This window comes from Dasypus novemcinctus, chromosome 19 (assembly GCF_030445035.2).
Source record: "Dasypus novemcinctus isolate mDasNov1 chromosome 19, mDasNov1.1.hap2, whole genome shotgun sequence".
Classification (NCBI taxonomy): Eukaryota; Metazoa; Chordata; class Mammalia; order Cingulata; family Dasypodidae; genus Dasypus; species Dasypus novemcinctus.
In genome coordinates, this window is record NC_080691.1 from 19,809,799 (window position 1) to 19,821,266 (window position 11,468).

General features: G+C 49.5%; 1 protein-coding gene across 1 annotated transcript in view; it reads right to left on the minus strand.

The window, feature by feature from the left end:
* P2RX7 (purinergic receptor P2X 7) overlaps positions 1–10,288 on the minus strand; it is a 57,137-nt gene extending 46,849 nt beyond the window's left edge. The window contains exon 1 of the mRNA XM_004475480.5: positions 9,707–10,288. Within this exon, the coding sequence (XP_004475537.2) occupies positions 9,707–9,831 (125 nt within the window). The 5' untranslated portion in view covers positions 9,832–10,288. The remainder of the gene's footprint in view (positions 1–9,706) is intronic.
* Positions 10,289–11,468: the final 1,180 nt, after the last annotated feature.

Here is an 11,468-nt window from a genome sequence, read left to right on the forward strand (position 1 = left end):
CCCACGAAAATGGATTAAAATTAAGAAAATGTTTTTCCAGGGTACAGAGCTCCAGGTCACCGCAGATCCCATTGGCCCCAATCTTCCCTTCATTTCCAGGAATCCGTATTCTCCCGGCTGCCTTCAGATCTCACGGGCCATCCTTCCTCAGACTCTGCAGGAGTCTTCTAAAGCTGCTGTGACCAAGTACCACAGTCTGGGTGGCTTAAAACGACAGAATTTCATTCTTTTACACTTCTGGAGGCCAGAAGTCCAAAATCAACTTGTCGGTGGGGCCATGCTCTCTTGAAGGGCTCCAGGGAGGAATGCTCTTTTGTCTCTTTCAGCTTCTGGTGGTTCCTGGCAAATTTTGGCATTCCTGGCTTGTGGCCACATCACTCCAATCTCTGCCTCTGAATTCACGTGGCCATCTTCTCCCTGCATGTCCCTGTTGCAGTGTCTCTTCTCCTCTTCTTACAAGGACAGCAGTCATGGTGGACCTAGGGCCCACTCACTCCACTATGGCCTCACCTTAACTCATTCCATCTGCAGCAACCCTATTTCCAAATAAGGTCACATTTTGAGGTGCTTGGAGTTAGGATTTCAACATATCTTGTGTGCGAGCACGCGCCCCGCGCAAGACTTAATTAAAGATGGTTCCTTTCAACGGTTTTCGGTTTGTGACAAATTTACCGCTGTTACCCGGGGTGTGGTTCTAAGCCACATCAGTGGAACAAATACAAAGTGCTGTCCTTCTCGCTGGTGTCCCTCCCACGGAGAGAAGCCCACGGCTGGCTCAGTCAGCGCTAGGCACCAGGCTCCTCATCTCCTCCTCTAGCTTCTCCCATAGACTAGTGCGTGGTCAGTTCTGTGAGCCAGGCAAAAACAGAATGCTCTGATGGCTTTTTCTCTGCCCAAAAGGAATTAAGTGTATCCTAAGGCATGCTAACTACCCCAGCAGCAAACAGCGCCACCATGTAGCAGAGGCCAAACTGCACCCTGGCCCCATCTCCTTACCTCACAAGCGGCAAGGCAGAGCTAGCTTAAGGGCAGGCTATGAGTCCTGGGCTTACAGCCTGGAAGGGTGTCTAACAGGACACCTGGTGGGGGGTGGAGCTCCCTCTGCAGCCTCCCACTGATGGACTAACTTTAGAATACCATGGACAAGAAGCTTTGATAAAGTCAGAATCAATACAGCTTCCACATCCACAGTTTTTTGGTTTTTATTTTTGTTAAAGTTAATAGATTATAAGGAACATTACATTAAAAGACATAAAACAAACAAAAAACATAACAGGTTCCCATATAACCTACTCCTACCCCCCCATCTCATCATTTTTGTAAATTGTATTTTTTTGAAGATGTATACATCACACAAAAAATGTTACATTAAAAAATATAAGAGGTTCCCGTATACCCCCTACCCCCCCCACAACAAGCGTTGATGATGACAATAACAATAACAGTAATAACAATAATATTAATAAATGCAGGTGCAGACAGCAAGCAGGGCTTGGGCTGTGCTGCTGCCAGGTGGGAAAGGGGTATGTGTTCAGGCTGGGTGGGGACAGACAGTTTTTCTTCAAGTCCCTAGATTCAAAGAGCGTCCACTGCTCCTGCGCTATCAGGCCTTCCTTCTGGCTCTGCGACCTGGTATTTCTGAGCTTTTGGCTGATACAGGGCCTGTCTTTCTTCAAGAAGTCAGGGCTGCTTTTAGATTTCATTATATTGTAACCCGACATAGTGGTGTTTTCAGGGGACTTTTCACCCAGTGCCTCTGTAGCTGCTTTGAGCTGCTCTTTCAACCTGCCGATGTCACAGTCTGCCCTCACCTTCTCAGTGCTGAGCTCCATGTAGATGTCTCTGTTCTCATCACCAGTGTGCTTCTTGGTCCTGCAATGCTGTCTACATGTAGCACATCCTTGAGAGCTAATTCTCTGTCTTACGTACTGTATTTCTGATTCCTTGACCCACAATAAGGTCTCTAGCTCCTAGGTATCCTTGCCTGTGTGAGAGGTGAACAAGTAACCTCTCTTCTACAATCTCCAGGTCAACAGTGTCCAGAACCAGATGATTCACGCAGCCAGGAGGTTATTTAACTTCTGGTTGTGGGCGTTGAGCTCCTGATTCTTGTGCTGGCACCGCTGCAGGGCCCGCTACTTGGCCTCCAGCACCTGGCCAGGTGGGTACTCTCAGGGTTTTTTTTTTTTTTTTTTTGAGATTATGTACTTCCAGTCTTTTAAATGTTTTGGTATTGGACATTAATAAAGGGAAGCTGAAAATGGCAGTTGTTCAGGGTGTTTTATTTTATTTATTTTTATTTTTTTAAAGATTTATTTTTATTTATTTCTCCCCCCCACCACCCCAGTTGTCTGTTCTCTGTGTCCATTCACTGAATGTTCTTCTGTGCCTGCTTCTATTCTTGTCAGCGGTACCGGGAATCTGTGTCTCTTTTTGTTGCGTCATCTTGCTGCGTCAGCTCTCCGTGTTTGCAGCGCCACTCCTGGGCAGGCTGAGCTTTCTTTCGTGCTGGGCAGCTATCCTTGCGGAGTACACTCCTTGTGCGTGGGGCTCCCCAACACGGGAGACACCTCCCGTGGCAGGGCACTCCTTGCGCGCATCAGCACTGCGCATGGGCCAGCTCCACCAGATCAAGGAGGCCCGGGGTTTGAACCATGGACCTGCCATGGGGTAGGCGGACACTCTAACCATTGAGCCAAGTCCAGTTCCCTGTTTAGGGTGTTTTATTTATTTTTATTTGTTTTGCCTTCACTTTCTTTCTTTACTTTTTTAATGTTACATTAAAAAAATATGAGGTCCCCATATACCCCCCACCCCGCTCAACCTACTCCTCCCCCCATAATAACAACCTCCTCCATCATCATGAGACATTCATTGCATTTGGTGAATACATCTCTGAGCACCGCTGTACCTCATGGTCAATTGTCCACACCATAGCCCACACTCTCCCACAGTCCACTGTTCAGGGTGTTTTAATTGCTTACTCAACATCGTTGACAATGCCATGTTATGTTAGTCCTCAAGCTTGCTGCTCCTCAGTCCTCCTCATGTCCTAGAAGGCATCACCATCCACCCAGGACACTGGAGTTCCCCTCCCCTCCCCCACACCCATCAGTTTGACCTCCAAAACATATCCCAACTCGGTCCACTTTTCTCCAGCTCCCCTGCTCCCTTCTAATCCAAGCCGCCATCTTCTCTCTTCTGGGTTACTCCAGTAGACCTCTCACTAGTCCCCTCCCCCTCTTCACTGTGGCCCTCCTCCACTCTACTCCCTGTACAGTGGCTGAAGTGAGCTTTTAGAAACATAAATCCCTGCATATACCTTTTCAGTGTCTTTCCAAGGCATTTAGAATCCAAGTCCAGCTGCTTGCCATGGAATGGCCCCTGCCCCCCTCTCTGACCTGGGCTCCTCCTCTATCCTCCTCTCTCACCAGGTTCTGGATATGTTATCCTTCTTACTGTTCCTCTTTTGTTTCCAGATCTTTTCAGTTGCTCTTCTCTTTGCCTCATGTGTCATATGGCTGGATTCTTCTCCTCCTGAAGGGGATCTTTTCTTGACCACCTTCCCATCTCTATCACATCACTCTGGGGGCCCAGAGTGAGATGGGAATATGGTAAAAACTTTCTATTTCTCTTCTTCGCCACCAGAGGGGAGGTCCATGGGGTCCATGGCTGGGTGGGTTTGCTCCTCCCTGGCCTTGGGTGCCTCCTCCCATTTCTGGGGTTGACTCACTTCGACTGGAGGAGGTCCACCCTCTGAGGTTCGTGGCCACCCTCAGGCGAGAAAGGCAGCCAGCCAGGAGCCACAAACAAGCAGCAACTGCACTGGCTCCCGGTGATGGACCGCCCGGGGCCATTGGGACAGTACTGTGCTTGCTGTTTGTCTGGGTGGGGGCTGACCATGTCGAGGAGAAGCAGTAGTGAGTGTGGGAGTAGAGATGGTTCTTCTGTTCCTCTCTCAACCTTCTCTAGTCCTCTGTGGCCTCTGGAAGTGCTTCTGAGTGGTGGACTGGTCTCTAAGAAAGAACAAAATCTTCCCAAGAGAAGGCACATATCTTTAAGTTCTCTGCTTACAAGTCATCATCACTCAGAATGACAACCAACGAGCTCAGTGGCCTGCAAGACCCCACATGATCTGCCCCGCCCATGTCACCTCTCCAATGCACCTTCTCCCTCTCATTCACTACCTTATCTTGCCTGTTCCTTCTATGCCAGCCACACTACCCTGCTTGCTTTTCCTTGACTCCCCTGTCAAGACAGGGCCTTTGGACTTTCTAGTTCCCTCTGCCAGATACACTCTTCTCCCCGATACTTGATGACTTGTGCCCTTTCTTCATGCCCAGATGTCTCCTTATCACACACATGCTCATACTCGCCTCTCCTTGCCCTCTGTCCTCTTCCCCACTTTGTTATTGTTCATAGCACTTGCCACCATCAGACATTTTATTATGTCTTTTTGCTTTATCGTATCATGTCTCTCTCCTCCACTGGACTATAACCCCATGAGAGTAGAAATTTGTTTCATTCTCTGCTGTAATTTCCAGCACCTTTGAACAGTGCTTGACTCTAATTATTTGGAGAATGAATGATTCATGAACAAGGACAAGTTTCTGGGACACTCATCCAGCCTCCCTCTGGTCCTTCACTTGCCCTGACCAACCCAGAAAGATAAGAAAGATCATGGTGAAGAAGGAAGAGCAGTGGACCCCAGAATTGGGAGACCTGGTTTCTGGGCTATCCAGGTGACAGATAACCTCTTCAGTAGCATGGTTTGTGGGTTAAGAGCACGCTTTCTAACTGGGTGAGCTTTGAAATATAACTCAATCCTTCATAGCTTCCGTTTCCTTATCTCTATACTAGTGAGAAAAAATACCCGAGTCCCAGAATATCAAGTGAGATGATATAAATAAAGCCAACATTAAGCAGACGTTGTTTTTTGAGTCTGTTTTCCCACGAGTAAATCCATATCCCATTTTTCCCATCTCATAGAGGACAGAAAGATAAAACAGAATCATGGGTTGGCAAACTCCGTGGAATTTCAGGAGCTGGTTCTCAGAGACATTTCTGTTGAGTGGGAGGAAGATGTCTAAAGGTCCATCTTGAAAAACTCTCCAAGGGGCACCAGCCATAGGCAGGTGGTATAAGCAGCAGATTGGTGGTCGCAGCCAAACCAAACAGCTATGAAGGTTCAAGGTGAGTCAGCCACTCCCCTGGGCCAAGCAACATGTACAAAATGAGGAGCAGGATCCTCTCATGAGGAGCAAGACTCCTGGAAGGACTGAGGAAGGGGCCAAGATAAGTATACAGTGAGCCTAGCCTTGGCAGAAACCTGGACTAAAGTCTCTACAGCCCAGGCCTGAGACAAGCCAGGGCTAAAGAAGTAGCCTTCAGAAGTCTCTGGAATTTCTGGCTTTTTGAAAGACCTTGAAATGGGTATTTGCATTTTGTCTGTCTACTCTCTCCACTTCCTTTCCCTCATTTCCTCTAGTAACAGATTCTTCTTTCCTAAAGAGAATCCACTGAGCATGACTCAGCTAGGGCTTCTTGGCGCATGGATGAGTACTTGTCCCGGAGCTGACCCATCAGATGACACCACTACCCAAGCCACAGCGATTGGTTCAGGGATGGAGATGTAACTCCAGCCTGACCTATCTGAAAGATTTCTTTGCTCTCCTACAGTTGTGAAATGTGAAGATGTGAGTGTGCCGTCTTGCTGCGTAGAAAGCCAAATAAAGGCAGCTAGAGCCAAGGTGTGGGAGGAGAGACCCAGCCCTGATGGCAGGGTTTGAACTCTCACATCTACCCCTATCAGAGGACAATCCTATCTCTTCCACTTCCCAGTTATGTCATCTAATCAAACGCCCTTTGTGGCTTTCTGGCTAACTTGAGTTAGGTTTCTGTTACAAACCAAACATTCCTAACACAGCTAGGTATCCTGTCCACACAGTCCTGCGACCCTGGAAGATGGGGCCACTTGACCTTCTGAAGCTCCCGCCTCTGACCCCTGATCTGAACTGGGTTGTGAATGACTATGAGAAGCTGGTGTGCAGCTAGGACCAGGCCATTCTTGCAGGTCCACCTCCTCTACCCTGCAGGAGGTGGCTTCTTGTCTTGTTCCTCCACGGCCAGGCCCTCCCTTGAACCCCAGCCTCAATAACTGAGGCTCTCTCTCACTTCCTCGTCCTGGCTCTTGGCCCCTGAAGTCCTAGCAGGGACAGCCTCTGAACCCAGAACCCCTTGGCCAAACCTGCTCCCTCCTGCTGTATGTTCTGAACATTGTCCAAGCCTGTCTGGACTTCGACCTGTGGTCCACATTAGTCCTCTCTGATGCAAGCTGCCTCCCCCAATCCCTGCTCAGGGAGTCCATCAGAAGAAATTTTTCCTCAAGCTCTAGAACAAGTTGATTTTTTTCCAGTTTTTCTCCAGATAAAGGTGTTGGCTTATTTTAAGAACCATATTGGGTAAAAAAATATATATCTAGAGTCACAGGCAGAGTGGCAAGATGCTCACTCGACAGAAAGCCCTTGAGAATGGACTGACTGAGGGAAATCCAAATTCAAGTATTTCACCCATGTTTACTCCTGAGCATCGAGTCACTGCTGCTCTGTGTATTTAAATGCTTCTCTCCCTCCATGCCCCCATGGAATATGTACACCTGAATTAGAGGGAGTGAAATGCATGTAAGATGAGACTCTACCATATTAAAGAAAAATATTGATCATGATAGATATTCTCATATTAATCTGTTCTTATACATACAACCATTCGCTTTTAAGAAATTGGGCTTGGGAAGCGGACTTGGCCCAATGGATAGGGCATCCACCTACCACATAGGAGGTCGGCAGTTCAAACCCCAGGCCTCCTGGACCCATGTGGAGCTGGCCCATGTGCAGTGCTGATGAGCATAAGGAGTGCCCTGCCATGTAGGAGTGTCCCCTGCATAGGGGAGCCCCATGGGCAAGGAGTGAGCCCCGTAAGGAGAGCCGCCCAGTGGGAAGGAAAGTTTAGCCTGCCCAGGAATGGCGCCGCACACACGGAGAGCTGACACACAAGATGATGCAGCAAAAAGAAACATAGATTCCCATGCCGCTGACAACAACAGAAGTGGACAAAGAAGAAGACGAAGCAAATGGACACAGAGAGTAGACAACAGGATGCGGGGTTGGGGGGGAAGGGGAGAGAAATTAAAAAAAAAAAAAAGAAACACAGATTCCCGGTGCCTCTGATAAGGATAGAAGCGGTCACAGAAGAACACGCAGTAAATGGACACAGAGAGCAGACAAACTGGGGGGCAGGGGTGGAAGAAGAGAAATAAATAAAAAATAAATCTTAAAAAAAAAAAGAAATTGGGTTCAGGAATGCCAAGAAGTCACATCACCTCCTACATGGAATTGTGATTGGCAAGCTTTCTATTGGTACTTAAGAAAGCATTTACCATTAACTAAAAATGCAAACAAACAACAACAAGAAGAACAAATGAAAAAACCAACTCAGGGAAGCCAGTGTGGCTCAGTGATTGAACACTGGCTTCCTACATATGGGGTCCCAGGTTCAATCCCTGGCCCTGGTACCTCAAGAAAATATATACATTATTTAGAAGAACTAACACTTAATAAGGGCTTGCTATGTGCCAGGTATTTTTCTAACCTCTGTTCATTTATTAACTTATGAAATTCTCACAAGAGTTATTATTCCCATTTTACAGATGAGAAAATCAGGGTTCAAAGAGTTGAAGGATTTTTGAATCCATATTTCCAGATCTCAAATCCCAAGCTTATGGAAACGGACTTTGGCCCAGTGGTTAGGGCGTCCGTCTACCACATGGGAGGTCCGCGGTGCAAACCCCAGGCCTCCTTGACCCGTGTGGAGCTGGCCCATGCGCAGTGCTGATGCGCGCAAGGAGTGCCGTGCCACACAGGGGTGTCCCCCGCGTAGGGGAGCCCCACGCGCAAGGAGTGCGCCCATAAGGAGAGCCGCCCAGCGCGAAGGAGGGAGCAGCCTGCTGAGGAATGGTGCCGCCCACACTTCCCGTGCCGCTGATGACAACAGAAGCGGACAAAGAAACAAGACGCAGCAAAAAGACACAGAAAACAGACAACCGGGGGAGGGGAGGGGAATTAAATAAATAAAAATAAATCTTAAAAAAAAAAAAAATCCCAAGCTTAGGCCTGGTTACTCTGAGGGTCAAAAGATAGGAGAGAGCCCATTGCATTCTAGAAGATTATTTTTTTATAAAATAGCTACTATTAACGGAGCCCCTACCAGGGATCATGATAATGGCTTTTCATGCTTTTTCTTATTTAATTATCACAACAAGCCTCTGAACAGACAAAGAAACTGTGACTCAGGAAGGTTAAGTTACTTGGCCAAGGAGGTATAACCAGGAATATAACATAGGCTGCTCTCTCAGCTACTGAACTACATGCTGTCTCCTGTATAGATTCAGGTTATCAGCATCAGCATCAGCATCACTAAGAGTAATGGGGCATCAGACATTAGGGAAATGCAATTCAAAATCCAGGGAGAGCGAGAGAGAAAAAATCCAGCGAGATGCCGCTTCACACTCACTAGGAGCTATAATGAAAAAGTCAGACAATAACAAGTGTTGGCGAAGATGTGGAGAAATTGGAACCCAAGTGTTGGTGGGAATGTAACATTTCCAAAGTAGTTCCTCAGTATGTTAAATACAGACTTACCATATGACCCAGCAATTTCACACCTAGGTGTATGCCCAGGACAGTTGAAAACAGTTGTTCAAACCAGTCCATGGATGTTCATAGCAGCATTAGTCACAATGGCCAAAAGTGGAAACAACGTAAACGTCAATCAATGGACGAATGGACAAACAAAATGTGGACTGTCTGTATGATGGAATATTACTTGGCAATAAAAAGGAATGCAGTTCTGATACATGCTATGACATCAATGAATCTTGAAAACATTATGCTGAGTGAAAGCAGCCAGACATGAAAGGCCACATATTGTATTAAAATGATTCCATTTCTACGAAATATCCAGAGTAGGCAAATCCACAGACACAGAAAGCAGACTAGTGGCTGCGAGGGTGCTTGGGGAGGGGGAAATGGGGATTGACTGCTAATAAGTATGGGGCTCTTTTAGGGGGTACAAAAATGTTCGAAAATTATGGCAATGAGGGTTGTACAACTGCAGATAGACTAAAAAAACCAGTGAAGTGTACACTTTAAATGGCAAATTGTGTGGCATGCGAATGATACCTCAGTGAAGCTGTTTTAGAAGGAGAGAGCGCAGGAGAGGCTCTCCTGACGTTTGGGGAGGACCTAAAGCCTCCATCGACAAGCCTGGCCCTATTCTCTCCCTGCAGCGGTGATGACTCAAACGGCAGCGCTAGCACCCGGCCTTGCCCTGCAGCCCCGGCCTCCTCCCTGGGAATCCGGGGTGGTGCTGCTTGCCCTCCTTTCCCAGGCACGCCCTGCCCCGCTCGCCCTGGCGGGCCTGGGGTAGAGCAGAAGGAGGCGCGCCCCTCGCCTCCCCGGGTTCCTCGTTCAGCAGCCGGGCTCGGGCTCCCCCGCCGCTGCCTCCTCGCGCCCAGCCTCCCAGCTCGCAGGGAGATGCGCGTCTGCGATCTGAAAACCAGGTGGCACCCAGGAGGCGCGCGCCAAGCTGCCCCCCGGAGTCCGGGGCGCGGTGCACGCTGCAGGGATGCCCTGCCCCCTTCCCCGCCTACCTCACGTAGGAGAGGACGATCACGTGGCAGATCCACTGCAGGGTGCCGTAGTGCACGCTCTGGATGCGGATGACCTTGCTGCTCTCGTACTGGAACGCGTCCCTGCAGCGGCAGCGGCCCGGCATGGCGAGCGCGGCGCTCCCGGCCCCCGCCGGCCCGAGGCCCGGGCAAGCGAAACGGGTCCTCGGCGGAAGCCCTCCGCCTCCAGCTCCTGCAGCGCCGGCCCCGTGGGGGCGGGCCCTGGCGGCGGCCCCAGCCGGGCCGCGGATAAACAAGAAGAGCCGGAGGCCTCCAGTTCTGCCGCGCGCCGCCTCCCCCAGACGGCTGCACAAAGGGGGTGTTCAGAGGAAGGGCATTTTTAGAATTCCCCCTTTTCCTCTTTTTCTTTTCCTGTTTGACTCATGTCATGGTCAGGAGAACGGGGCGCCCTTCAAAGGTCAGGACCCCAGGGCTTCCGCTGTGCCTCAGAAAAGGGCCCAGATCTTTCCATCGCCTCGCCCCACTCAGAGGCTGAGGGGCTCATGCCCGCAGCCCCTCGCCCTGCCTGTTTGTGTGTGAGTGCCCCAGGCCTGAAGGGCCCCCTCCTTGCCCCTCACTGCTTCCTGACACACCCCCTGCAAAGCGGAGGAGGGAACAGATTCGCTGGTGTGGGGGGAGGCGGGCCTGATATCTGTTGGCGATTTCCGGCTTGACACTTGCTATGGACTGAATTGTGCCCCCCCCCCCCCCCCCCCCCGACAAAAGACATGTTCAAATCCTAACCCCACTCCCACCCTCCCACTCCACTGCCCCCCCCCCCCCCCCCCCCCCGTCCTTGGATGTGAACTCATTTGTAAATAAGATCTTTGAAGATGTTATTAGTTAAGACGATGCCAAACTGGATCAGGGCTGGCCCTAATCCACTATAACTAGAGTTCTTATAAGGAGAGGAAATTTGGATAGGCAGACAGACAGCTGACACACCCTCAGACAGAGCGACAGACGTAGGCACGTGACAGAGGGGGCGACTGCGTAGTGCTACAGGCCGAGGACCAGCATGACTTGGGGGCACAAAGAACCCTGCAGACTGGAGCCGGAGTTCTTAACCAGCGGTCCACGGACCCCTTGGGTTTCAGGGGGTCTGGGAGCTTGAATTGACAAAACTCAACTTATTCTCTGTCTTTTCTCTGACCTCTAGCTGAAATCTAGCATTTCCTTCACTTATGAATGTCTGCAGTAAGTTACGCTTTGTTCTTTTCGTATCGCATTACAGTTGTTGCATATCTTGAAAAATCACTTACATTCATCCATACTTTGAAATTTCGGTAGTTGTTTGACCCAACACTACTTGACTGACATAAAACTATCTGCCTCTGCATTCTGAGAGGGGGTCCATGGTTTTCACCTGACTGGCAAGGGGTCCGTGGAACAAAAAAGGTAAGAACCGCTGCTCTAGAGGGAGCACGGCCCCTCTGACACCTTGATTTTAAGACTTCTAGCCTCCAGAAGTGTGAGACAATAATTCCCTCTGGTAAGCTTTGCTACAGCAGTCCTGGCAAGCTAAGACAGCTCTCTGGAGCCCCTCTCCAGCCTTCTCCACTCTGCTCTGTCCCACAGGGAGGGTGACCCCTGACCCAACCCAAGCAGCTGAAGAACACCAAAAACAACCAAACAAAATAAGGTTTACTGACCCATTGCAACAAGGGGTGCAGTCACCAGAGGAACCGTGGGGCGGGCATCACCAAGCACAGGAAGAGTTATTCTAGGATTCCGAGGAAGGGTG